The sequence below is a fragment of the Nerophis ophidion genome, linkage group LG26, assembly GCF_033978795.1.
Source record: "Nerophis ophidion isolate RoL-2023_Sa linkage group LG26, RoL_Noph_v1.0, whole genome shotgun sequence".
In the NCBI taxonomy this organism is placed as follows: Eukaryota; Metazoa; Chordata; class Actinopteri; order Syngnathiformes; family Syngnathidae; genus Nerophis; species Nerophis ophidion.
Window position 1 is genome coordinate 24,711,640 of NC_084636.1, and position 25,040 is coordinate 24,736,679.

General features: G+C 38.7%; 1 protein-coding gene across 1 annotated transcript in view; it reads left to right on the top strand.

Moving 5' to 3' along the window:
• The window catches only part of LOC133543606 (protein unc-13 homolog A-like), a 123,900-nt gene that overhangs the window by 70,445 nt on the left and 28,415 nt on the right, over positions 1 to 25,040 (top strand). The window contains exon 30 of the mRNA XM_061888284.1: positions 303 to 426. Within this exon, the coding sequence (XP_061744268.1) occupies positions 303 to 426 (124 nt within the window). The remainder of the gene's footprint in view (positions 1 to 302; positions 427 to 25,040) is intronic.

The window sequence follows — 25,040 nt, forward strand, 5'->3', positions numbered from 1 at the left end:
CATTCTTCCTACATGATACAACATTTGTATTATAATCCTTAAACAAAGTAACAGTGAAACTCAATGTATTAATCACTGAATGGAGAACTGGGTGGGGGGGATTAAATAAAGTATCTTCTTCCCACTCTCTTTCAGGCAAAACTGGACCATCATGCTTACATACTGTACATACCTTTTGCATTATATTAATTTATATTACTAAGTGTTGTCTACCTTGTATTTTTTAATGTCATTGCCTGAAATAAATGAAATAAGAAAAAAAAAGAATGTTATTAATATAAGTTCTTGTTTTTTTCTGTCAGCCTGACTCTGTTTGCAAAGATCTGTGAGAAAACGGTGCTGAAGCGTGTGTTGAAGGAGTTGTGGAAGCTGGTGATGAACACCATGGAGAAGACCATCGTTCTGCCGCCACTTACAGACCAAACGGTGAGTGTGCGTGGATCCAGGCACACATAAACAAGAGCATACAATAGGAGGACTAAGGCCCCGTTTACACTAAGCCGGATAAGGTTATCCAGGGTAAATCACACCTAACCTTATCCGTGTCCACACACAACAATGCCACCGTTCAAGACCCCCAGCCCCCCTCCGTCCGTCAGCGCAACGCGACCTAGTACGCATGCGCGGAAAATGCGCACGTCATAATCTCCAGTGTTGCTTTGTGTGCAAGTTCTTAAATGTAATTTATCTGAACAATATCCAGCGTTGTAGTATTTCAATCAACTGGAATCCAGTGTGCTGTGGGGCCCTACTGTAGTGAATCACACCTGAGCCATCATTAATTAATCAAATCTTTATTAGACACAAACAATGAGATAAAGAACATTTTACATCCATCAAACTAGGGATTTAGATATCTGGTCAGGAAACTCCTCTCTTTTGCCATCCATCCATCTTCTTCCGCTTATCCGAGGTCGGGTCGCGGGGGCAGCAGCCCAGATTTTCCTCTCTCCAGCCACCCGCTGTTCCCGAGGGATCCTGAGGGGTTCCCAGGCCAGCCGGGAGACATAGTCTTCCCAACGTGTCCTGGGTCTTCCCCGTTGCCTCCTACCAGTTGGACGTGCCCTAAACACCTTTCTGGCCATCCTGACCAGATGCCCGAACCACCTCATCTGGCTCCTCTCGATGTGGAGGAGCAGCGGCTTTACTTTGAGCCCCCCCGGATGACAGAGTTTCTCACCCTATCTTTAAGGGAGAGCCCCCGCCACCCGCCGGAGGAAACTAATTTCTGCCGCTTGTTTCCGTGATCTTGTCCTTTCGGTCATAACCCAAAGCTCGTGACCATAGGTGAGGATGGGAATGTAGATCGACCTGTAAATTGAGAGTCCGTATTACTTAAGACGCCACACTGATCCGACTGTCGATCTCACGATCCACTCTTCCCTCACTGATGAACAAGACTCCTAGGTACTTGAACTCCTCCACTTGGGGCAGGGTCTCCTCCCCCACCCGGAGATGGCACTCCACCCTTTTCCGAGCGAGAACTATGGACTCGGAATTGGAGGTGCTGATTCTCTTCCCAGTCGCTTCACTCTCTGCTGCGAACAGATCTAGTGAGAGCTGAAGATCCTGGCCAGATGAAGCCATCAGGATTCGCTTTCACCTACATTGTCCGTTTGTTTTTGGTGACTTTATTTAGACGTTGAGTAATCGCTTGACATACATGGCGGACAATAATTGATAGTCTGCTTTGCCAGTCCAAAATCATTCGCCGTTTTCTTCGACGGCCATGTAATACAAAGCACGCGCTACCTTTTTTATCGCATCCAATGAAGCTCGCATTCTCGTTGTCTCTCCTTCGACAAATGGACAAAGTTTTTTGCTAAGTAGAAACACAGCTGACCCGGCCGGACATTGGAAAGTTCTCTTGCCGTCTGAGAAGTGTCGTATCCCAAATAGCTGCGATCGCTTTCTCTTAAGGCAGTGGTTCTCAACCTTTTTTCAGTGATGTACCCCCTGTGAACATTTTTTAAATTCAAGTACCCCCTAATCAGAGCAAATCATTTTTGGTTGAAAAAAAGAGCTAAAGAAGTAAAATACAGCACTATGTCATCAGTTTCTGATTTATTAAATTGTATAACAGTGCAGAATATTGCTCATTTGTAGAGGTCTTTTTTGAACTATTTGGAAAAAAAGATATAAAAATAACTAAAAACTTGTCGAAAAATAAACAACTGATTCAATTATAAATAAAGATTTCTACATATAGAGTTAATCATCAACTTAAAGTGCCCTCTTTGGGGATTGTAATGAACTTAATTCTAGACATTTCTTTAACAAAACAAGAAATCTTTAACATCAGTATTTATGCAACATGTCCACAAAAAAATCTGGCTGTCAACACTGAATTGTTGCATTTCTCTTCACAGTTTATGAACTTACATTCATATTTTGTTGAAGTATTATTCAATAAATATATTTATAAAGAATATTTGAATTGTTGCTATTTTTAGCATATTTTAAAAAAATCACACGTACGCCTTGGCATACCTTCAAGTACCCCCAGGGCTACGCGTACCCCCATTTGAGAACCACTGTCTTAAGGTATTCATGTGTGATTTCCACAAGGGTCTGTACATGTAAAAGAAGGAGAAACACGGGCATGCCGAGCTACAAAAAACGCTTTATTATGAAGCTGGCTGTGGCTCGTTCTTTCTGATGTCACTTCCTGTGTAGGGCGCGGTCTTTCTGGCGACACTTCCTCGCCGAACTCACTTTGTAAACGATCAATGATCAAAGGATCAATGAGTCCATACAAAGCTAAGTGCTGGAGATTGAAGAATTACAAGGCTGACCTACCCGTGTAAAAATGTGTCCGAGGAGGGGAACCTTAAACGCTGGTTTTGTGTGGCTAAATAATTATTCGTTTACAGGGTTTTAAAGGACTTAGTGTAGACATGGCCTAAGCCACTTTGTCAGTTGCAAACTTCAGTCATGCAACAACATCCAAAGGGTGTTTTGTTCAAAATAAACATGAAACCTATAGAAGGATGCCAGGAGTCCACACATGCACACGCACGCACACACATCTCCACCTGCTAAGTTGGCATCGAATGAAAGAAAGCCGGGGGTCAGAATCTGCAGAAAGGAGGAACAAAGGCGTCCTGAGTGTGTTGCACACATTATATTCCAAAGTACATCACATCATTACGCCAGCTCAGGCCTGCTCTCCAATATGTCTGCAAGTTTTCTCCCGAAAGGATGTGGCCTCTATTCCCCACCAAAAAAGTAGCGTACATTTTGGAGAGCAGACTGTGATTTTTGTCGTTGTTTTCTTTTATATATGTGTGCTCTTTTTGTGTTTGGATATCAATGGAAGAGCCTCATATCAGTGATAAGAGGGTAAGAACCTGTACATTGCTGGTTTTTCTAGTGCAGACAATAGACGGGAGTCAATTGGTTCCATCCACTTCCAAAGACAGATTTTTTTCAATTTTTTGTGTGATTGATGTGGGGCTCTTTGCAGCTTGACTGACCCTTTTTTCTGGTTGTTGTGATTACTATTACATCCTGCTCCCACCGCTCTCCCTCCACAGATGATTGTAAGTACAGCACTCCTGCGTGTGTGTCTGTCTGTCCGTCTGCGGTGGTTTGGTTCTCTGCTATATGTGGCTGCGATCTTCCCTCTTTTATTCATTTAGTTTTTTTGACCCCGCATCTCACCGTCTCACCAGCCTCTCACGTCTTCTGTCTTCTTCCAGTGTTAATTCCCCCATCCCCCTGTGGTGACCAAATCTATGGGAACAAATTGCACAGACAGTTGCAATGGTCTGGTCTGCAAAAAATGCATATTTTTTTTGTCCATTTATGATGATTTAATAATCAGCAGGAAATTGTACACTTGCATATTAACTCACCGTCTGCATAACCATAAATGTTACTTTATCTGCTGAAAAAGTAGAAAAACAACTATGCAGCTTTGCAAAAAAAATAAATAAAATGAATGCTTACAGTATTTATGTAACTTTGGTAACACTTTAGTATGGGAAACATATTCACCATTAATTTGCTGCTTATTAACATGCAAATTAGTAACATATTGGCTCTTAATTAGTCATTAAGTACTTATTAATGCCTCATTCTGCATGGCCTTATTATACAACCAGTAAGCCATTAACTAAGAGTCTTCCCTCAATAACTATTGCTTATTAGTAACCCTAACCCTTATATGTACACCTAGTGTCCAAATAACTCTAAATTAAGTCTTTCTTTCTTTAATAAGCAACTAATTAATAGTGAATAAGTTCCCCATACTAAAGTGTTACCGTATTGTTTTACTGTAAACTGCTTCAACAAGTGAATTTTTACATTTGTACAGGGTGTGCAACCTTTCTTTACTGAGGGCCCCGTACAGATAAATAACGCGAAGGCACTTTGATCAATTTTGTTCATTAAAATTCTAACACCGAACCATTGTGCAAAACCCAAAACCAGTGAAGTTGGCACGTTGTGTAAATACAAAACAGATTACAATGATTTGCAAATCCTTTTCAATCTATTGTTGGGCTTGTAACGCGGAAGCAAGACAACTTGAAGTATCGTTTGACACAAAAAATTTGTGCACTGTTTATTCCATCCAAGACCACAATGAATGATTCCTAACATCAAGCGACTCAAAATCCAATCCCCACCTTTGGGTAAATCTCCTGACAGTCACTTACAGGGTTCGCACCGAATTACTCACTCTTAACTGCATGTATGAATGCTACACAAGATGTGCACAATAGAACAATGACATTGAATAATGACGACAAAGTCAAGTAAACAGGTGTGGTGAATTATGTCCTTAAATCAACCGCTACACTATTTTCAATTGAATAGACTGCAATGACAAGATACTTAACGTTCGAACTGGAAAATGTTATTTTTTGCAAATATTAGCTCCTTTGGAGTTTGATGCCTGCAACATGTTTCAAAAAAGCTAGCACAAGTGGCAAAAAAGACTGAGAATGTTGAGGAACGCTCATCAAACATTTATTTGGAACATCCCACAGGTGAACAGGCTAATTGGGAACGGGTGGGTGCCATGATTGGGTATAAAAGCAGCTTCCGTGAAATGCTCATACATTCACAAACAAGGATGAGGCGAGGGTCACCACTTTGTGAAAAAATGAGTGAACAAGTTGTCGAATAGTTTTGAACAACGTTTCACAACCAGCTATTGCAAGGAATTGCTTATTAACATGCAAATCAGATGGATTTCACCATCTAAGGCAGGGGTCGGGAACCTTTTTGTCTGAGAGAGCCATGAAGCCAAATATTTTAAAATGTATTTCCTTAAGAGCCATATAATCTTTTTTTTTTTAACACTAAACACAACTAAACGTGTGCATTTTTAAGTAAGACCAACATTTCCAGAGTATAATAGGTCTCTTATTCTTTGTAATAACATTGTTATTCTGAAGTTAACTGTGGAGGGGACGTGGCCTGCGGGCCTGCAGCAAGGCGGGATGTTGCCAGGACCGGCATCGAAATCAGCGACAGGTGCGTAGAAGGCCCATCTGGGCCTTGTTATCTAATCACCTGTCGCTCTGCTATAAGCAGCAGCCAGGAGGAGAGACGGCTGGAGCCAGAGCGCGAGTGAGGACGAAAGAGAAAAAGACAATTGCTGGAAAGCAACTGAGAGAAAAATAAAATAAAACAATATTGTAACCCTAAAACAGGCTCTTGGTGGTCTGAAGAACCCCTAGGAGGGCAAGCCCTACACTAACCAATAATAAAAAAATTACTACTTACCATTAACGCAACTTCTTGAACATAAAAATGCATGAGAATGTTTTATATTTTGAACGTTATTTTTAACACTGTGATTACAAGTGGAATTATTCATTACTTATCGTGTTAAGCAATGTCAGCTCAGATTTACCCGAGATCCAGATGCAGTCATCAAAAGAGCCACATCTGGCTCTAGAGCCATAGGTTCCCTACCCCTGATCTAAGGTCTGTAATATCATCAAAAGGTTCAGAGACTGGAGAAATCACTGCATGTAGGCAATGATTTTATGGACCTTCAATCCCTCAGGTGTTACTGCATCAAAAAGCGACATCACTGTGTAAAGGAAATCACTACATGGGCTCAGGGACACTTCAGAAAACCTCTGTCAGTAATTACAGTTCATCGCTACATCTGTAAGTGCAAAGCGAAAGCCATTTATCAACAACACCCAGAAACACCGCCAGCCTCATCTAAAATTAATTGATGCAAAGTGGAAAAGTGTTCTGTGGTCTGACAAATCCACACTTCAAATTTTTGGGGGAAACTATCGGCACAAAGTTCAAAAACCAGGGTCTGTAATGGTATGGGGGTGTATTAATTGGTCTCCTCAGTTCCCAAACGTTTACTGAGTGTTGTTAAAAGGAAAGGCCATGTAACCCAGTGGTAAAAATACCCATGTGACATTTTTTTTTTGCAATATGTTGCTGCCATTAAATTCTAAATTAATGATTACTTGCAAAAAAAAAAATGTTTCTCAGTTTGAACAGTAAATATCTTGTCTTAGCAGTCTATTCAACCTAATATAAGTTGAAAAAGATTTGAAATCATCGTATTCTGTTTTTAATTACGAATTGCACTACGTGCCAACTTCACTGGTTTTGGGTTTTGTACAATATGCTAATGGGTCAGTAATAAAGCTGCACTTACCCTAGGGAATAATACAACGGAATCACAAACATAAACGCTACTTTTTGTTTCGATACATGCTAGGGATGTAACAATAAACCGTATTAATGATAACTGCGGGAACATTTCCGTATTACTGTTTTGAATTTAAGTTTTCGAAAAACGGTGATAAACTCACAGACTGTTTGCTTAAATGCTAACATGAAAACAAGCAACATTAACACATTTCCCCATTAAGAAGCGACATACCCCAATCCAAACGTATACAAAAACATTGCTGTCTGAGCAACAAAGATATCCAATTGTGCACATTGAACCTACAATATGTGCTTTCTTATATTAATCGTTCTACACTTAGAGGAATACAAGACGCAGGTGTTTTTACGGTGCGTTGAGGACCGCTGATCAGAGTAGGATGCCACAGTCCCTGCCAGAAATAATAAATAATACATAATATATTTTATTTGTATTACACTTTTCATTTAATTAAATCTTAAAGTGGTACAGTACAAACAATATTTGAAACAAATATAAGCTTATCCATTAAAAGAGAACACAGATACTTAGTCAAGGCCTCTTGTCCACACGCAGACGCATACTTTTGTCTCAACAACACTACCTTGCTGCCTTTAAACACATTATGATAGGACTTACTGTATGTTTGAACGTAAACATGCTGCTTTTTTCACTCAACATTATTAAAAAAGACATCAACATGGACTTTGAGACACTCCCGCCGGCGCTAATGACAGTCAGCTGTTTGGGATACGATCGCTGTGGAACCTCCACCTGGCAATTTTGACAAGCAAGATTTTTTGCTGGGTATCATAAGAAACATGCAACATTATTTTATGTTTTTAGTCCTTATTTAAGGACAAATCATGAAGTTAACTTGCGTGTCTTGCGTCCATTTTTGCACGCGTGCAAAAGCCGCCAAGCAACTAAAAAAAAACAAAACAATGTAGCGTCCTCCTTGTGGTGTGTACTGATGTTAAAGACAATATACACTTCTTTACACATGTACTATACCACTATATCCATGATTAAAGGCTTTGTAATTCCACGAGTTTTGCAGAGGTACACTCACATCCGTGCACTTTATATAGGCACTTAAACAAGCAAAAGGGTTTCCTTGGCTCATTGGTGTGTTTTAATTTTAGAAATAATGTGCACTTCACTGCACATGTAATATCTCACCATGTTGCTGAACACTATATAATTTTAGCAGCACAGGCGTGAATTCGCTCTTTAATAATATTCCCAGGGGTCTGTGTACGTGCAGGCAGCATGTCAATATAATGTACATGTCACTGTATATATATATAGAGGTTTATTTGAAATAGGGACAGATACAGAAACATAGACATCGGAAACAGTTATCCAATCAGTGACGTGCGGTGAACTAAACACCAGGTGAGGCGTACATACTTTTTTTTTAATTTTTTTACGTAAAGTCATATGTGCAGCTCTAGTCATTGTTGATAGGTTGCACATTAGTTACAGGGAAAAAAGGGAGTTATTAGCTTTCATAAAAACGGTATCATAATATGATATGATAAATGGGTCCAAAAACTATTTGATAAAGTTATTAAATACTTTTTGGTCCCATTTGCTTTTAACAAAATAAATCAAGTATTGTGAGTGTATCTTACCTTTCTGTATTTGTATCTAAAGCAGCAATAGCTATCCTCCATGAAAACGTACTTTGTATAACAACATTCATTTTGTCTTAAAGTCCAGTTTAGAGAAGTATTTAATCTTGGATGCAGTATATAATCCTCCATATTGGCAGAAACATTCATTTAATTCAATTTCATTCCAATAATTTAAATAATATTTTTGCATCTGACAAAAAACACCCACAAACGCTGGCTTACTCAAATAAAAATGCCATGTTTGTTATAAATACACTTTAAAAAAATATAAAATAAAAAATAAAAGCTGGCTTCCGCTGGAGAGACCTGTGTCTGCTGGCTTGAGCGCCCCCACTTCTCCCAGTGTGGCGAGTCAGAGTACTGCTGAGGCTTTGAACTGCAAGTTGACAATATATCGCCCCCTACCTTGAGGCAGAGGTACCTGCTGCCTCAAGACCTGCCTTTTCCACGTGGCAACAAGCCTGCGCCCACTCGCACGCACGCCCAATACACACTGTGTGTAGCCGTGGAGGCACCGCCTGTGTCTGCTTCACTTCTCATCTGCTGCATTGTTTTAATCAGGAAACATGGAATTTCCGTGATTTTGACCATGAAAATGATCAAAATATACAAGAACCACACCAAAATCATACAGAAAGCATAAACCAAAAGAGAAATATTAAAACTTATTTTCTTTTATTACTTTGTTTTGGAACATCCCATGGTTAAGACACCTGGTGGCAGGTGACGCACTGCCTCACTTGCCTCCCCTGACAGCACGTCACTGTATCCATTGTATGCATTGTAGTTTTTGTAGCTAAAGCTAATTTACAACACTTGTCCCCAACAACAACACAGATCCAACATCATTTGAGTAGGAAAATAAAAAGAATAAGGCAAAGATGAGTCGATTAATAATGATAATAGTAATAATACAGGCAAAGTGCAAACTACATAAATAATAATAATAACACAGACAAAGTGCAGACTGGATTAAAAACAATTAGTAAGAATAAGTAAAAACTCAACATGGGACCATGATTGTTGCTCAACGAGCCACAATTGTGTTTGTTTTTTGAAAGTGACAAGTGTAGGTATACTTTTCAAAGTGTCAGGTAGAGAGTTTCATAGTTGCACATCTAAAGTCGATCAAAATAAACATAATAGGAGTTGTAATGCCACTAAGGCCATGTCCACACAAACACGGAGAGTTTCAAAAACACACATTCGGGGTTAAAATAGTCTCCATTCACACAAGTGTAGTTTCAAAATGGTCTCTGTCTACACACAAACGCATACACCTGCTGTCAGGCACATTTTGTCCAATCAGAAGCCTTGAAAAAGCAGCAATATCTGACTTGGTGGCATTACACCTCATGTTATGTTTATTTTTGATCAACTTTAGATGTACAATGACATCATAATAATACCCTCAATTCCCCCCCAAAAATGGATGAACTCGCTGGAATATAAAGACAATATAACATAGATCCATAAACATGGATGCATATGCAAAACTGTAATATGTTTATCTGTACAGTCATCTCTTTTTATTTATATCTGCACCTTATTACTCTTTTATCCTGCACTACCATGAACTAATGCAACAACATTTTGTTCTTATCTGTACTGTAAAACTCAAATTTGAATAACAATAAAAAGGAAATCTCAGTTAAAGTCTAACATGTACATTATCTTTACAACCTGGCTGCACGTACACAGCCCTGGGAACATTATTAAAGAGTGAATTCACGCCTGTGCTGCTAAAACCCACCACTCATTGAATTATAACGTGTTCAGCAACATGGAGATGCAGTGTTCAGCATAAAGTGTCTGCCCTGAGATCGGAAGGTCGTGAGTTCAAACCGCGACTATAAAAATGGGAGCCATTACCTCCCTGCTTGGTACTCTGCATCAAGGGTTGGAATTGGGGGTTAAATCACCAAAAACAATTCCAGAGCGTGGCCACCGCTGCTGCTCGCTGCTCCCTTCACCTCCCAGGTGGTGGAACTAGTCAAATGCAGAGGCAAATTTCACCACATCTAGTGTGTGTGTGACTATCAGTGGTACCTTAACTTTTTTTTAACTTAATATGGGAATACATTACATGTGCAGTGAAGTGTACATTATTTCTAATATCAATACGCACTAAAGAGTCAAGGACACCCTTTTGCATGTTTAAGTGTCTATACAAAGCGCACGGACGTGCGTGTGTCTCTACAAAACTCTCGCGGAATTATAAAACATTTAATCATGGATATAGTGATGGTACATGTGTGATGAAGTGTGTATCGTCTTTAACATCAGTACACACTTCAAGGAAGAGGATACATCATGTTTTTTTTTTTTAGTTGCTTGGTCTCTTTTTTTTACACGTGTGAACTGTCGTTCCATCTACAAAATTGGAAGCAAGATGCGTAAGTTAACTTCATGATTTGTAGTAAAATAAGTATGAATCAATCAATCAGAGTTTGCTTGTATAACCCTAAATCACGAGTGTCTCAAAGGGCTGCACAAGCCACAACGACATCTTTGGCTCAGATTCCACATCAGGGCAATAAAAAACTCAATCCAATGGGATGACAATGAGAAACCTTGGAGGGGACCGCAGATGTGGGACGCACCCCGCTGGGCAACCAGTGCAATGGACGTCAAGTGGATCTAGTTAATAGTGTAAGAGTCCAGTCCATGGTGGGGCCAACAGGTCAGCAGCACAGAGACGTCCACTCTGGGTCCTGACTTTAAAAAGCTAGCGTCTCATCTGTGGTTACCTAAATACCTTTTCCACGCAGGAGAGGGGGCCAGAGCAGAAAAGAAACGGCAGATCAACTGATCCAAAAGGGGGGGTCTATTTAAAGGCTAGAGTATACAAATGAGTTTTAAGGTGAGACTTAAATGCTTCTACTGAGGTGGCATCTCGAACTGTTACCGGGAGGGCATTCCAGAGTACTGGAGCCCGAATGGAAAACGCTCTATAGCCTGCAGACTTCTTTTGGGCTCTGGGAATCACTAATAAGCCGGAGTTCTTTAAACGCAGATTTATTGTACAATACAATCGGTAAGATAGGATGGAGCTAGACCGTGTAGTATTTTATACGTAAGTAGTAAAACCTTAAAGTCACATCTTAAGTGCACAGGAAGCCAGTGCAGGTGAGCCAGTATAGGTGTATATGTATGTATATATATATATATATATATATATATATATATATATATATATATATAAAGGTATATAAAGTATAGGCAAAATATGAGCAAACTTTCTTGTTCTTGTCAAAAGTCTAGCAGCCGCATTTTGTACCAACTGTAATCTTTTAATGCTAGACATAAGGAGACCTGAAAATAATACGTTACAGTAATCGAGACGAGACGTAACCAACGCATGAATAATGATCTCAGCGTCGCTGGTGAACAAAATGGAACAAATTTTAGCGATATTACGGCAATGAAAGAAGGCTGTTTTAGTCACACTCTCCAAGTTAAATTAAAGTATTAATGATTGACACACACACTCTTGGTGTGGCGAAATTATTTTCTGCATTTGACCCATCACCCTTGATCACCCCCTGGGAGGTGAGGGGAGCAGTGTACAGCAGCGGTGGCCGCGCCCGGTAATAATTTTTGGTGATTTTAACCCCCAATTCCAACTCTTGATGCTGAGTGCCAATCAAGGAGGTAATGGGTCCAAGTTTTATAGTCTTTGGTATGACTCAGCCGGGGTTTGAATTCCCGACCTACCGATCTCAGGGCGGACACTCTAACCCAGGGGTTGGGAACCTTTTTGGCTGAGAGAGCCATACAAGCCAAATATTTTTTAAAGTATTTCCGTGAGAGCCATATATATATATATATATATATATTTTTTTTTTTTTTTTAACACTGAATACAACTATATGCGTGCATTTTTAAGAAAGACCAACATGTCTAGAGTATGATAAGTCTTATTCATTTTAATAACATTGTTATTCTGAGGCTAACCAACAAGAAATAAAATACTTCTCACCATTACTGCGACTTCTTGAACAGGTGCGGTAGAAACCGGATGGATGGATGGATGAATGAAAATGCATGGGAATGTTTTATATTTTGAACGTTATTTTTGACACTGTGATTACCAGCGAAAATATATATTAAGCAATGTCAGCTAAGATTTATCTAAGAGCCAGGTGCAGTCATTAAAAGAGCCACATCTGGCTCTAGAGCCATAGGTTCCCTACCCCTGCTCTAATCAGTAGGCCACTGAGTAGTTAATGTGTGACTCAAAGGAGAGAGTTGGGTCGAAGACAACACCCAGATTCTTTACCGGGTCGCCTTGTTTAATTGTTTAGTTGTCAAATGTTAAGGTGATATTATTAAATAGTTGTCTGTACTAAAACATAAAATAATGTTGCTCCTTTCTTATGACACACAGCAAAAAGTCTTGCTTGACAAAATTGCCCCATCAGGTGGAGTTTCCACAGCAATCGTATCCAAAGCAGCCGACTGTCATTCGCTCCGTGTCTCAAAACCAATTTTGATGTCCTTTTTAATAATGTTGAGTGAAAAGAGCAGCATGTTTACGTTCAAACATACATTATGTCCTCTTATAATGTGTTTAAAGGCAGTGTTGTTGAGCTTTTGAGATGACAGCGCACAACCGTGACGTCACCCCCAGTCTCCGTTTGTGCCGGGTACACACAGACGCTAAGCGGAGAGTTTTGGATCCCTACACTTTGGCCAGCGTTTGTAAAAGTCTGCATTTTTAAAGACACAAGTATGCCTCTGCGTGTGGACACGAGGCTTAAACGCAGAGATGAGTATGCCTTTATTAAGTATCTGTTATTGTGGACATGGTCTAAGTCAGATATTGCTGCTTTTTCCAGGCTTCTGACTAAAGTTAAAGTACCAATGATCGTCACACACTCACTAGGTGTGATCAAATTTGTCCTCTGCATTCGACCCAGCCCCTTGTTCGCCTTCCGGGAGGTGAGGGCAGCAGTGAGCAGCAGCGGTGGCCGCTCCCGGTAATAATTTTTGGTGATTTAAACCCCAGTTCCAACCTTTGATGCTGAGTGCCAAGCAGGGAGCTAATGGGTCTAATTTTAATATTCTTTGGTATGACTCGGCCAGGGTTTGAACTCAGAACCTACCGATCTCAGGAGGGACAATCTAACTACTAGGCCAGTGTTCCCCAACCTTTTTGTATCCGCGGACCGGTGAACGCTTAATGATTTGTCCCGCGGCCCGGCGGTCGGGGGGTGTCCTTTTTTTTTTCTTCTTTGTCATGAAAAAGGGACGTTTTTGTCATGAAAAAGGGAGTTTTTTGTGGTTTTTGCACTATTTGTAAGTGTATACTGTGTTTTTTGTATGTTGATTTAATACAAAAAAAATAAAAAATATATATATATATATATATTTTTTTTTAATAAAAAATTATTTTGCGACCCGGTAGTTGGGGAACACTGTACTAGGCCACTGAGCAGGTCTATTATACACTTTTGAAACTACACTTGTGTGCATGGAGACCGTTTTAACCCCAAATATGGGTTTTTGAAACTCTGTGTTCATGTGGACATGGCCTTAGGGTAAAACTATCAGTGAAGCATATAGGAAACACGAAACGTGCAAAAGAATATTGTCTCTATTTATTTTAGTTATTAAAAAAAACGTGGTCAATATATTTCAGTACTTTTTGAGCACATTTAACAATACCTAAATAGTGACAACCCTGATAAATATAATCGTGGTATTAAAATTCCGGTAACACTTTAGTATGGGGAACATACTCACCATTAATTAGTTGCTTATTAAAGCAACAAAGACTTAATTTAGAGTTGTTTGGACACTAGGGGAACATATAAGGGTTAGGGCTACTAATAAACAATATTTCTGAAGTTATTGAGGGAAGGCTCTTAGTTAGGCTTACTGGTTGTATAATAAGGCCATGCAGAATAAGGCATTAATTACTTAATGACTAATTAAGAGCCAATATGTTACTAATTTGCATGTTAATTAGAAACTAATTAATGGTGAATATGTGTTCCCCATACTAAAGTGTGACCAAAATGTCAATTTGTTACATCCCTTAATGTATGCTGATTTTTCGACTTAACACTGCCAGATTTCCATACTTGCCAACCCTCCCGATTTTACCGGGAGACTCCCGAATTTCAGTGCCCCTCCCGAAAATCTCCCGGGGCAACCATTCTATCGAATCTCTCCCGATTTCCACCCAGTCAACATTATCGGGGGAACTGTCTTTACTGTCCTCTACAACATGTCGTTACGTCCGCTTTTCCAGCATTCAAACAACGTGCCGGACCAGTCGCATTTTCTATGCGGCTTCTATACACACAACTGAATGCAATGCATACTTGGTCAACAGCCATACAGGTCACACTGAGGGGAGCCGTATAAACAACTTTAACACTGTTACAAATACGCGCCACACTGTGAACCCACACCAAACAAGAATGACAAACACATTTCGGGAGAACATCCGCACTGTAACACAACATAGACACAACAGAACAAATACCGGGACGCTACAATATACAACCCCCATCTCGGGAATTAATAGGTCTCAAGGTTGGCAAGTATGCAGATTTCGTATCTGAAAATTCCGCAAAACTGAAAACTTTTAGACATTTATAAAAATAAAAAAATAAAAACATAGATTAACACTCTTCTTCCTCCCTCTTCTCTTCTAATCTTGTCTTGTGACAAGACAGTCGCATGGTGCATTTCTGGTGTTGGCGGGCCCCTTCTCGAAATCAATCCCCACCAATCAGCGCCCTTGTCGTCTCCTCTTCCTGTGCCTGCCTCTCCAACAGGAAGTGGCCCCTTCTGGTGTCGCCGTGTTCGTGTTTCACTGCACCGGGACCCCTCCCGCCCCCCCGGTGCCGGGCAGGGGGACTCCGACCCCTCGGCAATGTCGTATCTTCTCGTGTCTTGTCCCCCCACCCCGATCTTCTTCTGCCCCCTTTCCCCCCTCACACCTTTCTCACCTGTTTGAACTGTGACCCAGACCCCCACCTCCTCCCCCGCCCCCCCCTCCTCAAGTCCCCCACTGTGGGTGTGTTGCTTGCATCTGATCTCTCTTCAACGTGTGAACGTACTGACTGCAGTCTTCTCCCACTAAACACGCTACACTGCCATGTTTGTCTCTCCAAGGACCGTTGGTGTTGGTCTGTCCTGGTTTGGTTTCATGTTCTGTTGTTGAGGCTGACTAACCGCTGGTTTTAATCGATGCTCTCAGGTTTATGGCAAGAGATGTAAGCACCTGGTATGTTTTTGGTTAATTGGACGTGCTGGTCAAACATATGCCCGAAGCTCTGCCCCATGGTGTACAGTGGAGCCTCCATTCACCAACCCGATTGGTTCTTGAACAGGGTTTGCAAAATGGAAAAGTTCATATGGTGAAGCAACTTTCTCCATAAGAAACAAAGTAAATAAGAATAATAAAGTAAAGAAACATAACATAACAAGGGAGTGACAGGTCAACTTTCTTTTTTATTAACGAGCCAAAACGACGACGACGACGACCAGCTGTTGTCTTGCTGTGCTCTGCCAAAAGTCCCGTCGGTGCCCTCACAAACGGTCAGAAATCCCCTAATCCTTAACTTTGACCACCATATAGTGACAATAATAAACAATTGGTAACACTTTAGTATGGGGAACACATTTTCACCATTAATTAGTTGCTTATTGACATGCAAATTAGTAAAAAAAAACAACTTAGATTTATATCGCACTTTTCTAGACACTCAAAGCGCTCGCAGAGAAGTTGACTCAACATTCATTCACACCTGGTGGTGGTAAGCTACATCAGTAGCCACAGCTGCCCTGGGGGTAGACTGACGGAGGCGTGGCTGCCACCTATCATTCATTCACCAGTGTGAGTGCACCGGGGGCAAAGCGAGAAGTGTCCTGCCCAAGGACACAACAGCAGCGATTTTTTTGTATGTCAATAGGTGGGAAGCGAACCTGCAACCCTCAGGTTTCTGGCCGGCCTCTCTACCTACTATGCCATGCTGCCCCATAACAACGCCCGGTAACATATTGGCTCCTAATTTAAAAGCCTACTGAAATGAGATTTTCTTATTTAAACGGGGATAGCAGGTCCATTCTATGTGTCATACTTGATGATTTCGCGATATAGCCATATTTTTGCTGAAAGGATTTAGTAGAGAACATCGACGAAAAAGTTTGCAACTTTTGGTCGCTAATAAAAAAGCCTTGCCTGCACAGGAAGTAGCAGACAATATGCGCATGACGTCACGGGTTGTGGAGCGCTTCACATCTGAACATTGTTTACAATCATGGCCACCAGCAGCGAGAGCGATTCGGACCGGGAAAGCGACGATTTCCCCATTAATTTGAGCGAGGATGAAAGATTCGTGGATGAGGAAAGTGAGAGTGACGGAATAGAAAAAAATAAAAATAATAAAAAGACGAGGGCAGTGGGAGCGATTCAGATATTAGACTAATTTACTAGGATAATTCTGGAAAATCCCTTATCTGCTTATTGTGTTACTAGTGTTTTAGTGAGATTATATGGTCGTACCTGTACAACCTGAAGGTCGGCCCCGCACCTTTCTTCAGCACCAGTCGACGGGTGGTGGCGATGCCCATCTCTGCCCTTCGCAAGGGACCCTCTTCGAAACACGATCTTTCGAAATGATTGCTGCATAATACACTGTACTTTGTGTGTGTGTGGTCCAACCCAACCGTGTTCGCTTGACCGCTCTGTTCCATAGTAAAGCTTCACCGTCATCTTTCGGGGAATATAAACAATGAAACACCGGCTGTGTTGGTGTTGTTAAAGGCGGACGCAATACAACGCTTCCCACCTACAGCTTTCTTCTTTGATGTCTCCATTATTCATTGAACAAATTGCAAAAGATTCAGCAACACAGATGTCAAGAATACTGTGGAATTATGCGATGAAAACAGACGACTTATAGCTGGGAACGGTGCTGGAACAAAATGTCCTCTACAATGCGTGACGTCATGCATCATCATACCGCTACGTTTTAGCATGATACTTCCGTGCGAAATTTAAAATTGCAATTTAGTAAACTAAACCGGCTGTATTGGCATGTGTTGCAATGTTAATATTTCATCATTGATATATAAACTATCAGACTGCGTGGTCGGTAGTAGTGGGTTTCAGTAGGCTTTTAAGTACTTATTAATGCCTTATTCTGCATGGCCTTATTCAAAAAGTTAAAGTACCAATGATTGTCACACACACACTAGGTGTGGCGAAATTATTCTCTGCATGTGACCCATCCCCCTTTGATCACCCCCTGGGAGGTGGGGGAGCAGTGAGCAGCAGCGGTGGCCGCACCCAGGAATCATTTATGGTGATTTGACCCCCAATTCCAACCCTTTATGCTGAGTGCCAAGCAGGGAGGTAATGGGTCCCATTTTTATAGTCTTTGGTATGACTCGGCCAGGGATTTGAACTCACGACCTACAGATCTCAGGGTGGACACTAGGCCACTGAATAGGTCTATTATACAGCCAGTAAGCCATTGACTAAGAGTCTTCCCTCAATAACCTTAAAATTATTGCCTATTAGTAACCCTAACCCTTATATAAGTAACTCTATATTAAGTATGTGTTACTTTACTAAGCAACCAATAAATGGTGAATATGTTCCCCATACTAAAGTGTCATATGTTCCCCATACTAAAGTGTCATCAATCCCACCTAGTACCAACCTCGTCACGTCCGTTGTGTCCTGAGCAAGACACTTCACCCTTGCTCCTGATGGGTGCTGGTTGGCGCCTTACATGGCAGCTCCCTCCATCAGTGTGTGAATGTGTGTGTGAATGGGTAAATGTGGAAGTAGTGTCAAAGCGCTTTGAGTACTTTGAAGGTAGAAAAGCGCTATACAAGTACAACCCATTTATCATTTATTTATCAAACATTTAAATCCGTAAAACCCACTTACATGAACATTGGCTGACGAAAATGGAGCAGACAGACAAACGGGATAGAAGGCAGGGATCGGGGTGCGTACCCTTGGAAGAGGTGCCGCTGAACGAGAGGTAGCTCTTTTCCTCTGCTGTGAAATAAGTCCGTTTTGGCATCTTTTTCCAAAAAAAAAGTCATGTCTCCTCACAATTAAAACTTGCTGTGGTACAAAGCCTGCTTGTGAGCGCCTATTAATGTACCTACTGTATTTTTCGGACTATAAGGCACACTTAAAATCCTTTCATTTTCTCAAAACTCGACAGTTTTGAGAATATTGGTTTTGCTTACCGACCTCAAAGCCCTTTTATTTGGTACATGGTGAAATGATTAGTGTGACCAGTAGATGGCAGTCACACATTAGAGATACATGTAGACTGAAATATGACTCAAGTAAACACCACCAACATCTTATATGTTCCATTAAAAATATAGAACATGACACTCAGCGCTCAAAAATTTATCATGTTCTAGTACGACTTGGTAAGCTATGAAGCCGCACCGCTTTATGAATTGTCGGCGTATTAAACATACAAGTATTATTGTGGTGTGTGTATAAGGTAAGACATATAATCTGGCATTATGCAAAAACAACTTTTCCTACCTTCTGGTACCTGCTGGTCTGTATTTGGGATCTGTATAAGTCCTGTATATTTGCGCGCATCCGCCTTTGTGGTCCGTGCCGGCAACATAGTCGATAAGCTTTTTCTTTTTCTCTATCTTCTTGTTATGGGACATTCATCCTCCGCTGTTGCCATTTCTGATATAAAGTAGAGTAAAGTTCTTACTTATATCCGTCAGTAAACTCGCCATGAAAGCGCTAAAACATACCAGTGTAGTGAGTTTACATTATTCACCCAGGGAACTTTAATTATATAGAGTTTCGGTGGAACGTTTTTTCATGGGACACATTTCTGGCGTTGTTGTTGCACTAGTCAGCCACGGTTGAGAAGATGGCGCTCCGTTATTGATTGAAGTAAAGTCTGAATGTCATTAAAACAGTTAGCTCATCCTTTGACACTTCTTCCACTCGCGTACTTGCACGCTACACCGCTATGACAAAGATGACGGGGAGAAGACGCTGCCAAAGGTGAGCCACGTAAATAAGTCCGGCCACAAAACGGCGCATCCTGAAACGGCTTGAAGATGATCTGTAAAACATAATCTATGCAACATTTTGACCAAAGAACCACCATTAAATGTTATGTAGACCACAAGGAAGTGTTTTACATTTAGAAAAAAAAAATAATATGACTCCTTTAATGCGACCTATAATTCGATGTGCCTTCTGTATGAAAAAAGACCTCGTCAGTGCGCCTTATAATCCGGTGCGCCCTATGGTCCGGAAAATACGGTACTCCTTACAAAGTATTTTGTTAAACTTCGCAGTGATTCCCTCCTTTCCATGCTGGTCTGTTGTCTTTGTGGACTCGTATCGAGTTGGCAAGATGAACAAAACTTGTCAAAAACCAAAACAACCAAAAAAAAAAAAGGCCAGCACAGAAGTGACTAGTAGCGTAGTGCTGCAAGTGACATGGAGGGCTGTGCCTCACCAAAAACGCTGCACCCTGCTTTTTGCCTGCAGGCGGGGACACAACATGAATGAATGAATGAATTTTTCGTAAACAGAGACCTGGTTTGCACGTTTGGCTCCATCTAATAGTTTGTAAATAAAAATGGTTTGTAAATCGATGCTCCACTGTACACATAAATTAGTGATGGGATAATTTTGATCCTTTTTTTGAAAAATAATCAGTAAAAGTTATTGTTATTAAATTTGTATTTAGATTTTTTTTTTTTTTTAATGGCATATATTGTCAAATAAAAGCATATTTGTATTACTTAATGAAATCACAGAACAACCAGACTGGGCTGCCTTTAAATAAACAAATACATTCATGTAATCAAATGTGGAAAAAGTTATATTTTCTAATTATTTTTTTCTGATTAATGTATTCCTGAGTCAATTTACATATATTGTGACCTTATTTGGTTCACTTTTTTATAATGATGCTGTGCCTTCATAAGCATTACTACAAAAGAAAAAAAAAACAACAACAAATACATTTTTTTTATTCAAAATAAATTACAAATTGGTGTTTAAACATTTTACAATTGTTTTATCTTTATAAGTGGACATTATTTTTTTTGTTTTATGTGTATGTTGGCACAAAAAAATTCAATATGGAATTGCATGTGTGAACAAACATTTGCGAGTCACTACTAAACATGTACAGTCGTGGTCAAAAGTTTACTTACACTTGTGAAGTACATAATGTCATGGCTGTCTTGAGTTTCCAATTATTTTTACAACTTTTTTTTTTTTTTGTGATTGAGTGATTGGAGCACATACTTGTTGGTCACAAAAAATATTCATGAAGTTTGGCTTTTTTATAAATTTATTGTGGGTCTCCTGAAAATGTGACCAAGTCTACTGGGTCAAAAGTACACTTACAGCAATGTTAATATTTGGATACATGTCCCTTGGCAAATTTTACTGAAATAAGGCGCTTTTGGTAACCATCCACAAGCTTTTGGCAAGCTTCTGCTTGAATTTTGGACCACTCCTAAATGTGTTGGTTTTCTGACATGGACTTGTTTCTTCAGCATTGTCCACACGTTTAAGTCAGGACTTTGGGAAGGCCATTCTAAAACCTTAATTCTAGCCTGATATAGCCATTCCTTTACCGCTTTTGACCTGTGTTTGGGGTCATTGTCCTGTTGGAACACCCAACTGCACCCAAGACCCAACCTGGTTGTCCTGAAGAATTTGGAGGTAACCCTCCTTTTTCATTGTACCATTTACTCTCTGTAAAGCACCAGTTCCATCGGCAGCAAAACAGGCCCAGAGCATAACACTACCACCACCATGCTTGACGGTAGGCGTGGTGTTCCTGGGTATAAAGGCCTCACTGTTTATACTCCAAACATATTGCTGGGTATTGAGGCCAAACAAATTTCCGGAGGAAATTTATGTGGTCCAATCCGTCTATCACAAAAAATAAGAGTTGTAGAAATGATTGGAAACTCAAGACAGCCATGACATGATGTTCTTTACAAGTGTCTTTTGACCTCGACTGTAGATTTACTCCGTTTCCTCGTTTCCTTCTGTAGCCCATAGAGACAGCAAACTGTCAGAAGTATTGGATAATTGTAAAAAAAATTAAAATAAAATAAAAGGGAAAAAGCACCATTTGCATATTTTCCGCTTGTGTGTGACATCAGGTGTGCCCTCAGAATCAGACATAGGGAGATCCATGGTTTGCACTGTAGACTCTGAATGGAGCGACCCATGTAAAATCTTCCGTTTTGTCCCACGGAAGATTAATAAGAATTGTTTATTATGTCTCCGGCATCTATGATTGTTTAACACGTCGTAGCATCCGGCCATTGAGAAAAATGTAGCCATTGGCTACTCCGACAACTACTCCTGCTCCTTGTTTTAACCACATGCTCTCTTTCCAGGGGAGGCTGAAGAGTGCTTCTCACAGCGATGTAAGAACTAAACCCCTTCAGATCAATGTGTCTCGTCCATCTCTTCTATATGTCTTCTCCGTGTCTTTGTCTCGCTCCCTCAGCTCGCCAATCTAACAAAGCCGTGGAAATATTGATCCCCCCCCCTTACACTTCCTTTTGTTTTCACACATCTTTCACCATGTTGGATAGTAGCTGCCTTCCTCACGTTGACATACAACTTGGTCCAGAAATATTTGGACGATGAGGTTTTTTTTTTATGATATTGTCTTAATATACCACTACACAGGAATCGAACGGAAGAATTTAAGATGTAATGGAGGCGTAGACGTTGAGCAGGAATTTAAGAGCGTTGAGGAAAGGTGGTGGTGTTGTATTCACTTAGTGCAGGGGTCGGCAACCCAAAATGTTGAAAGAGCCATATTGGACCAGAAATACCCCCGCAAAATCTGTCTGGAGCCTAAAAAATGTAAAGTCTTATATAAGTGTTATAATGAAGGCAACACATGATGTAAGTGTTTATATTAGTTGTATTAGACTACTATCAAAATGACTTTAAAAGTCTTATAAAAGTGTTAAAATGAAGGCAACACTTGATGTGTCTATTAGATTACTATCAGAATTACTTTAAAAGTCTTATATAAGCTCTAAAATGAAGGCAACACAAGATGTGTCTATATTAGCTATATTAAAAAACTATCAAAATGACTTTAAAAGTCTTATATAAGTGTTATAATGAAGGCAACACTTGTCTATATTAGTTGTATTAGATTACTATCAAAATGACTTTAAAAGTTTTATAAAAGTGTTCAAATGAAGGAAACACACAATATAAGTGTGTATATTAGTTATGTTAGCCTACTATTAAAATCACTTTAAAAGTCTTATTTAAGTGTAAAAATGAAGGCAACACATGATGTGTCTATATTAGCCTACTATCAAAATGACTTTAAAAGTATTATGTAACTGTTTTAATGAACACATGTGATTTAAGTGTCTATATAAGCTATAATAGCCTATTATCAAAATTATTTGAAAAGTTTTAAATAAGTGTTATAATAAAGACAACACATGATGTAAGTGTCCATATTAGTTATGTTAGACCACTATCAAAATGACTTTAAAAGTCTTATAAAAGTGTTAAAATGAAGGCAACACATGATGTGTCTATTAGATTACTATCAGAATTACTCTAAAAGTCTTATATAAGCTTTAAAATGAAGGCAACACAAGATGTCCGTATTAGCTATATTAAAAAACTATCAAAATGACTTTAAAAGTCTTATATAAGTGTTCTAATGAAGGCAACACGTGTCTATATTAGAAATATTAGATTACTATCAAAATGACTTTAAAAGTTGTATAAAAGTGTTCAAATGAAGGAAACACATGATGTGTCTATATAAGTTATGTTAAACTTCTATCAAAATGATTTTAAAAGTCTTATAAAAGTGTTAAAATGAAGGCAACACATAATGTAAGTATCTATTAGATTACTATCACAATTACTTTAAAATCTTATATAAGCTCTAAAATGAAGGCAACACAAGATGTGTCTATATTAGCTATATTAAAAAACTATCAAAATTACTTTAAAAGTCTTATATAAGTGTTATAATGAAGGCAACACATTTGTCTGTATTAGTTATATTAGATTACTATCAAAATTACTTTAAAAGTTTTAGAAAAGTGTTCAAATGAAGAAAACACGATGTAAGTGTATATTAGTTATGTTAGACTACTATCAAAATCACTTTAAAAGTCTTATTTCGGTGTTAAAATGAAGGCAACACTTGATGTGTCTATATTAGCCTACTATCAAAATGACTTTAAAATGATTATATAAGTGTTATAATGAAGACAACACATGATTTAAGTGTCTATATTAGCTGTAATAGCCTACTATCAAAATGATTTTAAAAGTCTTAAGTGTTATAATAAAGACAACACATGATGTAAGTGTCCATATTAGTTATGTTAGACTACTATCAAAATGACTTTAAAAGTCTTAAAATGAAGGCAACACATAATGTGTCTATTATATTACTATCAGAATTACTTTAAAAGTCTTATATAAGCTTTAATATGAAGGCAACACAAGATGTGTCTATATTAACTATATTAAAAATCTATCAAAATAACTTTAAAAGTTTTATATAAGTGTTATAATGAAGGCAACACATGTGTCTATATTAGTTAGATTACTATCAAAATAACTTTAAAAGTTTTATAAAAGTGTTCAAATGAAGGAAACACACAATGTAAGTGTGTATATTAGTTATGTTAGACTACTATCAAAATCACTTTAAAAGTCGTATTTAAGTATTAAAATGAAGGCAACACATGATGTGTCTATATTAGCCTACTATCAAAATGACTTTAAAAGTATTATGTAAGTGTTATAATGAAGACAACACATGATTTAAGTGTCTATTTTAGCTATAATAGCCTACTATCAAAATTATTTTAAAAGTCTAAGTGTTATAATAAAGACAACACATGATGTAAGTGTCCATAGTAGTTATGTTAGACTACTATCAAAATGACTTTAAAAGTCTTAAAATGAAGGAAACACATAATGTGTCTATTAGATTACTATCAGAATTACTTTAAAAGTCTTATATAAGCTTTAATATGAAGGCAACACAAGATGTGTCTATATTAACTATATTAAAAAACTATCAAAATAACTTTAAAAGTCTTATATAAGTGTTATAATGAAGGCAACACGTGTCTATATTAGTTGTATTAGATTACTATCAAAATGACTTTAAAAGTTTTATAAAAGTGTTCAAATGAAGGAAACACACAATGTAAGTGTATAATAGTTATGTTAGACTACTATCAAAATCACTTTAAAAGTCTTATTTAAGTGTTAAAATGAAGGCAACACATGATGTAAGTGTGTATATTAGACTACTATCACAATGACTTAAAAAGTATTATGTAAGTGTTATAATGAAAACAACACATGATTTAAGTGTCTATATTAGCTATAATAGACTACTATAAAAAATATTTTAAAAGTCTTAAGTGTTTTAATGAAGACAACACATGATGTGTCTATATTAGTTATGTTAGACTACTATCAAAATGACTTCAAAAGTCTTATACAAGTGTTAAAATGAAGGCAACACATGATGTCTATATTAGCCTACTATCAAAATGACTTTAAAAGTCTTAAATAAGTGTTGTAATGAAGACAACAAATGTCAGTGTCTTTATTAGCGATATTAGACTACTATCAAAATAACTTGAAAAGTCTTATATAAATGTTATAATAAAGACAACACAGTCTATATTAGCTATAATAGCCTACTATCAAAATGACAATGTGTCGCAGGCTGATG